General features: G+C 37.7%; 1 protein-coding gene across 6 annotated transcripts in view; it reads right to left on the bottom strand.

The window, feature by feature from the left end:
- Window positions 1-6,109: 6,109 nt before the first annotated feature.
- LOC108523475 (cyclin-Y-like protein 2) overlaps window positions 6,110-11,372 on the bottom strand; it is a 99,578-nt gene continuing 94,315 nt past the window's right edge. For 5 of the 6 annotated variants that reach the window (XM_017864119.1, XM_017864136.1, XM_017864129.1 and 2 more), the window contains 2 exons: window positions 9,342-9,504; window positions 6,110-8,307 (listed from right to left, as the gene is read on the bottom strand). In XM_017864119.1, coding sequence (XP_017719608.1) covers window positions 8,197-8,307; window positions 9,342-9,504 — 274 coding nt within the window. In that variant the 3' untranslated portion in view covers window positions 6,110-8,196. The remainder of the gene's footprint in view (window positions 8,308-9,341; window positions 9,505-11,372) is intronic. The other variant, XR_001883824.1, reaches the window with a different exon arrangement.

Genomic DNA, 11,372 nt, shown 5'->3' with positions numbered 1-11,372 from the left:
TGTCTTGGAGTTACTCTTCTTGAGGAGTATCTTAGTGGCATTCTCTGTATTTGCTGAATTTGAATGTTGGCCTGCTTACTAGGTTGGGGAAGTTCTCCTGGATATTATCCTGCAGAGTATTTTCCAACTTGGTTCCATTTTCCCCATCACTTTCAGGCACACCAATCAGACGTAGATTTGGTCTTTTCACATAATCCCATATTTCTTGGAGGCTTTGTTCATTTCTTTTTACTCTTTTTTCTCTACACTTCTCTTCTGACTTCACTTCATTCATTTGATCTTCAATCAGTGATACTCTTTCTTCCAGTTGATTGAGTCAGTTACTGAAGCTTGTGCATTTGTCACGTAGTTCTTGTGTCATGGTTTTCATCTCTATCAGTTCTTTTATGGTCTTCTCTGTATTCATTATTCTAGTTATCCATTCATCGATTCTTTTTTCAAAGTTTTTAGTTTCTTTGCGCTGGGTATGTAGTTCCTCCTTTAGCTCTGAGAAGTTTGATCAACTGAAGATTTGTTCTCTCAACTTGTCAAAGCCTTTCTCTGTCCAGCTTTGTTCCATTGATGGTGATGAGCTGCATTCCTTTGGATGGGGAGATGTGCTCTGATTTTTTGAATTTCCAGCTTTTCTGCCCTGCTTTTTCCCCATCTTTGTGGTTTTATCTGCCTTTGGTCTTTGATGATGGTGATGTACTGATGGAGTTTTGTTGTAGGTGTCCTTTCTGTTTGTTAGTTTTCCTTCTAACAGTCAGGACCCTCAGCTGCAGGTCTGTTGGAGTTTTCTTGAGGTCCACTCCAGACCCTGTTTTCCTGGGTATCAGCAGCGGAGGCTGCAGAAGATAGAATATTGCTGAACAGTGAGTGTTGCTGTCTGATTCTTGCTCTGAAAACTTCGTCTCAGAGGTGTGCCCAGCCGTGTGAGGTGTGAGGTGTCAGTCTGCACCTAGTGGTGGATGTCTCCCAGTTAGGTTACTCAAGGGTCAGGGACCCACTTGAGCATGCAGTCTGTCTGTTCTCAGGTCTCAGCCTCCATGCTGGGAGACCCACTGCTCTCTTCAATGCTGTCTGAAAGCATCATTTACATCTGCAGAGGTTTCTGCTGCTTTTTGTTTAGCTATGCCCTGTCCCCAGAGGTGGAGTCTACAGAGGCATGCAGGCCTCCTTGACCTGCAGTGGGCTCCACCCTGTTCGAGTTTCCCTGCAGCTTTGTTTACTTACTTAATCCTCAACAATGGTGGGTGCCCCTCTCCCAGCCTCACTGCTGCTTTGCACTTAGATCTCAGACTGCTGTGCTAGCAATGAGGGAGGCTCTGTGGGCGTGGGACCCTCCAGGTCAGGTGTGGGATATAATCTCCTGGTGTGCCATTTGCTAAGACTCTTGGTAAAGTGCAGTATTAGGGTGGGAGTTACCAGATTTTCCAGGTGTTGTGTGTCTCAATTTCCCTTGGCTAGGAAAAGGAATTCCCTTCCCCCTTACACTTGCCAGGTGAGGCGATGCCTCACCCTGCTTCAGCTCTCACTGGTCGGGCTGCACCCGCAGACCAGCATCGAGTGTCCCACAAGCCCCAGTGAGATGAACCCAGTACCTTAGTTGAAAATGCAGAAATCACTCATTTTTCTGTGTGACTCACACTGGGAGCTGGAGGCTGGAGCTGTTCCTGTTCGGCCATCTTGGGCACCCCCTCCTATTTTCAGTCCATACTGTTATTGCAAAATTTTGTATGTATTATTTTGTAGCAAGGAAAATAACAGTTTGAGCTTTTAAAAAATCAAATATAAAGACGAGTTATGACAAAAGTGTTTTGTTCCTTTATTCTCAATATAGATTAATTTTAAAATGCATTAAAGCAATAGTGAAGAAAGTAAAAGATGCCATGGAAGTCTTTTCTCTTCATGTTTCTATGAAGAAATACACTACACTGCTTTTAAGAATATCTGGGGAGAGATGTAGATTTTAACTTTATAATCAGATTTTTCAGATGTACTTAAAATATAAGCAGAAAAATGTTATAAACAAGTAAAATTAAGCAAATTCTAATCACTAGAACCAGAACTAATTAAAACATGTTTTAATTGAAAATATGGCCGGGCGTGGTGGCTCAAGCCTGTAATCCCAGCACTTTGGGAGGCTGAGATGGGCGGATCACAAGGTCAGGAGATCGAGACCATCCTGGCTAACATGGCTAATGCTACGTCATTTTAATGCCTGGTGTGTCCACATTCTCCATCAACGATCCCAGACATAAGTATATGGGAGACACAACTATGTGACTAATTAGGAGATAAAATGTTTGGGGGAGGCAACATAAGCACAGGAAGAGGTGAATTCACAATACGGGAGTATGGAATTCTATGTCAAGGTGGGTGACATGGGTGGGCGCTGTCAACTTCATTCAATTGGTACATAAGGCAGTTGGGAGAGGCAGATTAGAAAATATAATAGTTGAGCTGAATCCTAAGAGAAGTGCAACTGTCCTTTCCATTTTCAGGACTTTAGAGTCAGCACATCTTTCCCATGCTTTCTCATTGCTCATTCATCCTCAGTGGAAAAGCAGGGGAGGCAAAGTCCATATGCTGAAGCAGAGGGACTATTGGTTGGACTTAGAAAGTTAAAGAAATAGGTAAGCCTAGAACAATATTATTGGTAATAATGCTGCTTTTACTGCTTTACTTAGAGAACTTTTTAGCTCACCATGAATACAAATAGGGTTGATGCAGAGTGGTTATGAGCACAGACTTGGGAACCAGGCTGATTGGGAATTCAAGTCCCAGCTCCACATTTTCTGAGCAGTGTGATCCTGGACACCTCAGCTCCTACTACTTCAGCTTTCTCATCAGGGAAAAACAGATAATAATAGTACTTACATCATATAATTCAGAAGATTTAACAGATTGACTGAGGTTAAGTTAGGCAGGTGAAACAAGGGAGAAACAACTGTTTGGACATGGAATGAAAGGGAATTGACAAGAGGAGGATTTGAAATTTGAGACTGTATAAGAATCATTTAGGTTACCTCTTAAAAATTTAGATTCCCAGGCCTTAGCCCCAGGCATTGAGACTCAGTAGTTCCGGGGCCCAAGAGGCTGTTTTATAAAAGTAAATTTACAAAAAGTCGCCAAAATAACTCAGAGTTTCTGAATACCATTGCCAATTTTCCCCTAACGCGAACATCTTATTAACATGGCACATTTGTTAAAACTAAAGTCAGTGTTGACACATTACTACTTCATCAAATATCCCACTCAAGTTCTTTATCTGTTCCAGGATCAAATCTAGGATACCACGCTGCACTTAGAAAACCTTCATTTTTCATAAGCTCTTTCAGTGGAAGAGAGACAGGGGAGTTGAGGACTGCATTTTGAGAAAACACAGACATTCAGAGAACCAAACCAAAATTGCTGCATCCCCAAGTTGGGGAGGTGTGTGCAATTTTAAGGAAGATAATTGATGGAGCAGGTATAAATAAAAGGTTGATTTTAGAGTTAGAGATGCAATGCTTTCCATTAGATGGGAAGGGGTTACCTTCAGAACAAGGAATTTAATGTCAGAGGAAATAGTAGGTTTTGGAAGGTGGGGGTGCAACCTCAACCTCAGTCTAGATTGAGAATACACGATGAGGGTTGTGAGTAGGTCAGGAGAATAGGTAAATGCAGCAAGTTGGGAAGAGCTGCTTTGGAGAACACAGGATTCACATAAGTGATGAAAGGGAGTTACAAGGGGTCAGTTAGTCTGCAAGCCACATACAGCCTGCATGCTCTGGAACCTGGTGCTAATAATGCATTGGCAGTGGGCCATAATGACCAACATCAAGCACTGCAGAAAAAGCCAGGGTAAGACTGGGAGAATTTTGTTTAAAAGGGTCCTAAGGGTCTTGGGTGAAGCAGCTGGTGAAAGAGGAAGTGGAGAAAACACTTGAAGCTCTACCTGTGGAAGAGTCAGTTGTCATACCGAGGAGACACAGGAGCCACCAGCTTGGGCTGACAGGTAAGGGTCTGTAGAACAGACAAGGTGGAGAAGACGAAGCAATTTTTCTTACAAGAAGGTAGCAGCCTAATTTGAGAATCAGTGGAGGTCTTTTGAAGAAGATACTACTGGTATTTTATTAAAGACCTTAGGTTGTGTGACTATTACTGAATTTTCCTAATCACATTAAAATTGCTTAGCTCCCTTACAGCAGTTGTAAGAATCACCTAACCTATTCCTCTTTAAAGAGTATTAACCTTATTTCACTGGATTCAAGATTCTCATAATTTTTATCATATTTCACTTTCCCAGTTAGCTTTTCTTCCTGCACCCCGGAGATCCTAAACCACAAGCGGATATTTTTAAAATTTATTTCACATTAAGTACCTATTCTGTCACTTGCCAAACACATTTAAAATAACTGAGTGGAAATTGCTTTAGAAACTTGTGTTGTAGGGGTGCAGACTCCACTGAAGGGCTCCTACATGTTTTGCTTTGCCTGCTGGCAGAATGTCAGGCCCAATCAGGTCTGGAAGTGACTGTTGAGTAGATTTTAGATTAATCCTTAACTTGATAGATTCTGGATGTACTCTACAGATCCTCTCTAGAAACTAGCACTTACCTGGGAGATTTCTCTGCCATCTGTGAAGTGATTTTCCAAGTAGTTTCATACTCAACAATGCTGTGTGAAGGAAGAGTCAGGCCACGATCATCTTAAATGTGTGTAGGGAGAAGCCCTTGGTGATGAAAACTTCAAGCTAACTTGCATACTGCAGCTAAACTAGTTTCCAGAAACACTGAATGAGCTGAATACAGAACTAAGAGTGATTTGATTTTTGGTTAAAATTGGCTTTGGCATTTTTTTTAAAATCAAGAAATAGTGTATTTAGAAATGTAAAAAAACTAGGCCAAAAATGAACCTTGAGTTGTGATGAAATTGGAATTTAGTGTTGTTGGATTTTAGCAACATGTGGGCATATAGGTTACATAAAGAGGAAATGTGAAGGAAAGGGCCAGGATAAGATTTATCCAGAAACACTGAGTTCTAAGCAGTCACCTTAGCATGAACCACACGAAATTGCCATTGACAACCATTTTTGACCTACAAGAATGGCAATTTCACTTGGTTCAAATGTATATTTCAAAACTTTGTCTTTTCCTTGCAATGATGTAAAAGTTCAGTTCACAATATACTGGAGTTAAAATTTCACTCGTGGCTATATTACAACAGTTGAAATATTTCCTAGATATCAAACTCTAAGAAAACTGCCATAGTTGCCACTGGACTAGCAGCTTGGTTTCCATGCCCCATAACATTTGTCAGAAAACCTATCTGCTTTCAGTGACATTTATATTCTTATCCTAAGTTGACCCAATTTCCCAGTTATCAAAATGACTGTGTTGTCTTCTAGAATTAAAGCCAAATGGGAGAGCAATGTTAGTGATTTTTATTCTACTGACTTACTCCTGAAGTCACAAATTCATGCTCAGTGCTTCTCTCCCAAACTGTTTTTTGAAACTTTGACCACTCATATATGACAGGATTTCTGCTTATTGTCATATTATATGCTGCAAAACTTCTTATAAACAGTAATTTATGATAAATATTTTCTTTTAAGTTAAATGAGATCATTGATTTTAGCCAGCACTTTATCAAGATAAGGTGATGAGTTATTTAAAGATTTTACCTTAGGTACTAAAGAATTAAAGATTTAGTGAGAATCACTGAAGCTGAGTGGCTAGACTCTTAGTTCCAAAAAACAACCTAACTGATTTGATATATTTTTAACTAAAATGCAAGCTTGAAAATAGTGTGCTAAAGTCAAATTATGTGGTCTGTCACCCTCTGTACCGCAACGCTAATTCTATTTTTTGTACTTCCAATTTTTTTTTTCTGTGTAACTAAAAACCTCAAACACCTCTTGTTCTAATTCTGTACTATTTCTGGACATCCTTTCTCTTTGTATATTTACATAATTTTATATCCTAATAAGCACATCATCCTTTTTTTCTCACAGGCACAATAATCATTTATTCAAAGATGCCATCTAATGCACTATGCCACTAAGTACTGTGGCCAGACAGTGATTTTAAGTGTAACAAATTATCTTCACATTGAAAAGAGCTTGAGAGAGAGAAAACAAATGTTATATCATAAACAGAGGCATGAATCAAACCAACTTATGAACAGTGAAAGCTACTTATCAAAGTGTCTTTGGACATGTCAAGACTGACTTAAACCATTTAAGTTAGGCAAATATGTAACATAATGTAAATACAAGTGTCATAAACATATTAGTCACATTTTAATTAAAACAGCTTATCAGGTTTTCTTTTAATGTAAACATGAGAAATAAAAACCGCATAAATTATAGATAGCATTTATCATTTGAAAATAAAACTGCAATAAATACTTAAATCTCCAAACTCTAACCTCCATAAACAGTAATTTTTGAGGAAGTAAGATTTCTAAGGTTTATGGAAGTTCTTCTTTGTAAACAGGAGGACATGAAATATAATACCTGTAGCCAGGCTAACATGTGGGATAATAAAATATTTAATCACCTACTACTATTAGGGTACAATTCCTTCTAATCTGTTACATATAAATTAACACTGATCATATTCTTCCTTTATCACATGTAGGGAAAATAATTTTAGGTGATCAACATAGATAAGAGCCCTGCTAAGAACTACTTTAAAAGAGAAGAGGGCACTTTATAAAATAGAAAATTCCAAAAGTCTTAGTGTCATTTTAAGCTTTGATACTTGTAAAAGTATCAATGCTACAAACATTTATAAAACATCATTGAAAAGTTTATTATATTGCTTATACATGTATTTAGTTTTGCAATTCTTTAAAGGCATAGGGTCTCACTATGTTGCCAAGGCTGGAGTGCAACGGCTATTTACAGGCACAATGCTAGAGCACTGCTGCCTCCAATGCTAGGCCTCAAGTGATTCTCCCATTTAAATGAGTAGCTGGGACTACAAGCATGCCCAGCTCCTAAATATTTAGCTTTTAATTTTTTTGTTCCAGTATTTCTTGGAGACAGCAGATATTGACTGAAACAAAAAGTTAAAAGCTTAATATTCAATTTTTGCAAAATAAACCAGAGGCAGTGGTACTACACCTACAGTCCTAGCTACTTGGTAGGCTGACATGGGAGAATTGCTTGAGGCCAGAATTTCCAGGCTGTGGTGTCCTGATTGTGCCTCTGAATAGCCATTTCACTCTAGCCTGGGCAACATAGTAAGACCCCATCTTTTATAAAAAAGAAAAAATAAATACAGTTAAACTTTTGAATGATATTTTATAAAGGTTTATAGCATATATACATAAGCTGCAGTGCACTGGAGGGCCTAAGCACACTATATTAAAGCTAGAATCTCCCCTGAAACTTTTAGCTCACATCACGTATAATTATTTTTATATTGCCACTGGATCATCATGTGGTTTGGCATTATGAAACATCTCTCAATACATTTATTTAACAAATAAGAAAATTTATCAGCAAATGAGAAGGATCATTATAGTTTATAAGAAACATACCATGGACCCTAATACAAGTAGGAAACCAATAACTAATAGTTTTTCTTTCATGACCCCAAACATGCTAAAATGTTAGCAAGTAATGCTTGCAAAAGATAGGAACAACAAATGTCCTCCATCAGCTTTTGTTTAAAATGATTGCCAGTGACAAGCAGCTCCGATGGTAAGAGTAGGCAGGCAGAACACTTTGACACCTGAAAATGAGCAGTCTGCTTCCAGTGGCTTCATGAGTTGTTACAGTCCCATGTTTTAATAGTAATACTGCATTTATTTTAAATGCATCTGCAGCAATATTGGGGGGAAATAAAAATAGAAAAGAAAATTTAGAAAATTATGTCTAAAATCTAAAAATGTAAACTATTGTTTTAAAGCCCTTACATAGTTCACAGCTATCAGTCCACACACTAAAAAAAATCTATGTGTGGGCAAGAAGTCTTCAGTTTGGAGTGATTTTTATACCTGTTTACGTTTAGCAAGACAGAAGAGTGTACGAGAGTTCTTGCAATGCAAAGATCCCATTTTTTTCCTGTGGAGTGCAATCCTAGTTGTCCACAAGTCTCTCAACTTTGACATCTTTCTTCTTTTGAAAATACTAACTTTTCTAGTTGTTGAGCAAGAGAGGTAATATTTTCTGGTCTTTTTTGATGAGGGGTTCAGATGATATAGCCCCTCATTTCTTCTTTCAAGAGATAATGGCTTTAGAGCACTGAAGAGTAATGAAATTATCAGCGCTGAAGGACCTTCTCATGGTAGCACTATAAAAGATTTTGGTGTCTTCCATCCTTGAAACAGCCTAAGAAAGTCAATGAAACAGAAAAGAGGTACAATTTTTAAAAGGGCTCCAACCTTTTAACAAGCACCATTGATGATAAGCCCCACATGCAGACTCCTTTAGATAGTTCACAGTTACAGCTACTTTGGCTGAGGTTCACACTGCCAGGTTCCAGGGATGCTACTCCCTGCCACCTCACTAAGGTAATCTCCTTTAAGGGCTATGATTAGATTGCTGGAGCAAAGGAAAATTTATTGTTTATTAATGTATTCAGATTCTACCCAGTCTGCAGTAGTTATTATACAAAGAGGTCGAACGAGTAAAGCATCAAAAGGCAGAACTTGACACATTAATTATGGTAGAAGGTATATTATTCAAAAGTACTTCCAAGGTACCACAGAAAGTACTAATTTTAAATATGCATCCATTTCAGTTGTAACTTTGCTCACAACTGAAATCAGAAGTCACAAACCATGAATATTGCTTTGCCCCCCAAAAGTTACCATTTCCAGTAAAACCCATGTACTCCTTGCATCCAGTACCTGAGATGCTCATACCTTATACAGACTAAGTGTAGGTCTCTTGGCTTAAGCACTAATGCTTTGCCTAACAAACTTATGAGACTGGCTGCACTGTAATATATACAATAGAAAATGATATAAATTTGCAAACTAAGTAATAAAAAACAGGCAAAAGTGGTAAGTGCATTATATATGCAGATATCATTTAAAATGGAATTACAAGAAATTATTCATATATGCTTATTTGAAAGGGCAGCAATTCAAAAAGAATACCACTAAGCATGAATTAAATTTGGTTAAAAAATATTCTGAATTATGGTCACAGAAGAGATCTATAATTTTTAACTAATGTGGATTCTTGTATAAACCATAAATAATACAGGAAATAAGATACCAAAAGGTTAATAAGCTCTTCAGCATGTAAGTTAATTTTGTAGCTTTTCATTTTTCTCATCACTACTTAATCTAATCTAGTTACAGATGTTGGCTCTGGTGGTTGACAGAAAACCCCCCTTAGTGACTTCATTGCCTTACTTCCAGGTTCTGCGCTCTTTCTTTGTTGAGAAGATAAACTGGCAAATGCAAGCTATTGTCCTTTGCAAAGGATCGAAGATCAAAATAGTACTTGGCATAAACACTTCCAGAAACTTTGATGTTATATTCAATTAGCTGCAAAAACTGTCTTTCAAGCTCATTTCTGTGGGAGGAGGAACACAACAAAACCAACATAGGACAATATTAGTCCACTGGGATATCTTTGAAAACATTCTGATGTAAGAAATGTCGTAAAGCAATTATATGTTCTAGTTCTATTAGAACACATGAAAAAGCACACACTGAAGAGAAACCCTATAGATGTAATAAACATGGGAAAGCCTGCAATTTTCTCAGTTCTCTTTGAAAACTTAGAAAACTGATACTGGGGAAAATCATAAATGTAAAAAATGTGATAATAAACTTAATTTTCCTACTTGCTTTTAAAGACATTTTAGGATTTAAAATGGAGAAAACACAAACTTTTAAAAAACATGGTAAAATCTTCAGTTTTGTCATTTCTCTTTGAAAACATAACAGGGTTCAGTGAAGAAAAGTCTTATAAATACAAACATGTGGTAATGCCTTTACTTGTTCCAGTTCCACCTGAAGACAAGAAAACAACTCATTTCTGAGGTAAAACCTATGAATGTACAGAATGTGAGAATGCCTTTATTTCATTTTCACTCAAAGACCCATGATATTACATGCTGTAGGTGATCCTTATAAATATAAAAAAAGCACACTGAATTGGAACCCCAGTAGTTTACAAAATACAAGGAAGTTTTCAGTTTTAATATTTTTTCAAAAGCTGCGTGAAAACTTCCACTAGAAAATAATTCTATAAATGTTGCTAAATGAAAAGTCTGATGTCAACTGATTATTTTATAATCCTCAAAAATGCATATAAATTTTACATGACTTTTAAATATTTTGTGTTTCTCAGTGGTTCCTTGTTACAGAATGTCTCTGCACTTTATATTTTCACTTCTTTTGCAAGAAAACATTAGGGTGAGAATTTTGTAGATACCCTTCAAACAATACTACATAAGTTTAGTTCATGTACTAAACATGTAGTAGTTTTTTCTGTTAAGTCATTTAATAAAATTTATTTCTATTCATTTAAAAATATATTCTGAGCTACTAAGATATCTCTAAATTCCGTTTTGAAACAAATAAAGGCTACCCAGTTGGATTCCTATGGTAATGTCCAAACAAGGCACAGTTGCTTGCACTCCCTTCTGCATCCAGCACCCTGAGTCTGGGATGAGGAGAAAGGTGACCACCTCTTATGCATCTGTGCTGCTGACTCGGGGCTCATTCTTGAGAGTTCCCTTAGTGCAGGCGCACAGCTCAGACTCCATGCTCACTCACAAGGCCCCATAATAGTGATCAGATGACAGGAATGATGAATGCCATTTATTAGCTCTGAAGAACTTGCAGACATTTTCACAAGGATAACAGAAAGAGGCTTACTGAAGTTGAAAAGCACCAACAAAAGCCATGGGCACATCACCATGGCAACAAATGGATCCAGAGAGAGCCAACCTGTTATTTCTGAGGAGGAAAAACTCTAAAACAACAAGGATTCATCCCAAATACATATATAAGCTACATTTGATGGGAAAGGGAATCCCCTCCCTCTGCCTCAGTGCATGAGACTATGTCAAAGGGCATAACGCCAGTTTCTACTCACCTTGAAATTACGAAGATGAGAAACTGTCACTAGTGTCTAGTGACAGGAATACTCTTTAAACATTGGAAGGCAGAAAGATTAAAGAGAGACATCTTGGCTAGACTAAACTCACTTTATGATATGACTTCTGGCAGGGCACGGGACTTACAAACTCAGTGTTTCTCCAGAGCTGGAAATAAAACCCCAAGGTGCTCAGCTTCTGTCACCCATGGCCAGAACAGAATGTTGGGGATGAGTTGAAGGCACTGAGAGGGAGAAAGGCTGAGAGCAGCCTTTTGTTCAGATGATCATACAGCTGCCCTCACCTTTTTTTTTTTTTTTTTTTTTTTTTTTTT

The sequence above is a fragment of the Rhinopithecus bieti genome, unplaced genomic scaffold, assembly GCF_001698545.2.
Source record: "Rhinopithecus bieti isolate Rb0 unplaced genomic scaffold, ASM169854v2 scaffold_3340, whole genome shotgun sequence".
Classification (NCBI taxonomy): Eukaryota; Metazoa; Chordata; class Mammalia; order Primates; family Cercopithecidae; genus Rhinopithecus; species Rhinopithecus bieti.
The sequence above is the reverse complement of the archived record's forward strand: the minus strand, read 5'-3'. Positions and strand labels throughout refer to the sequence as shown.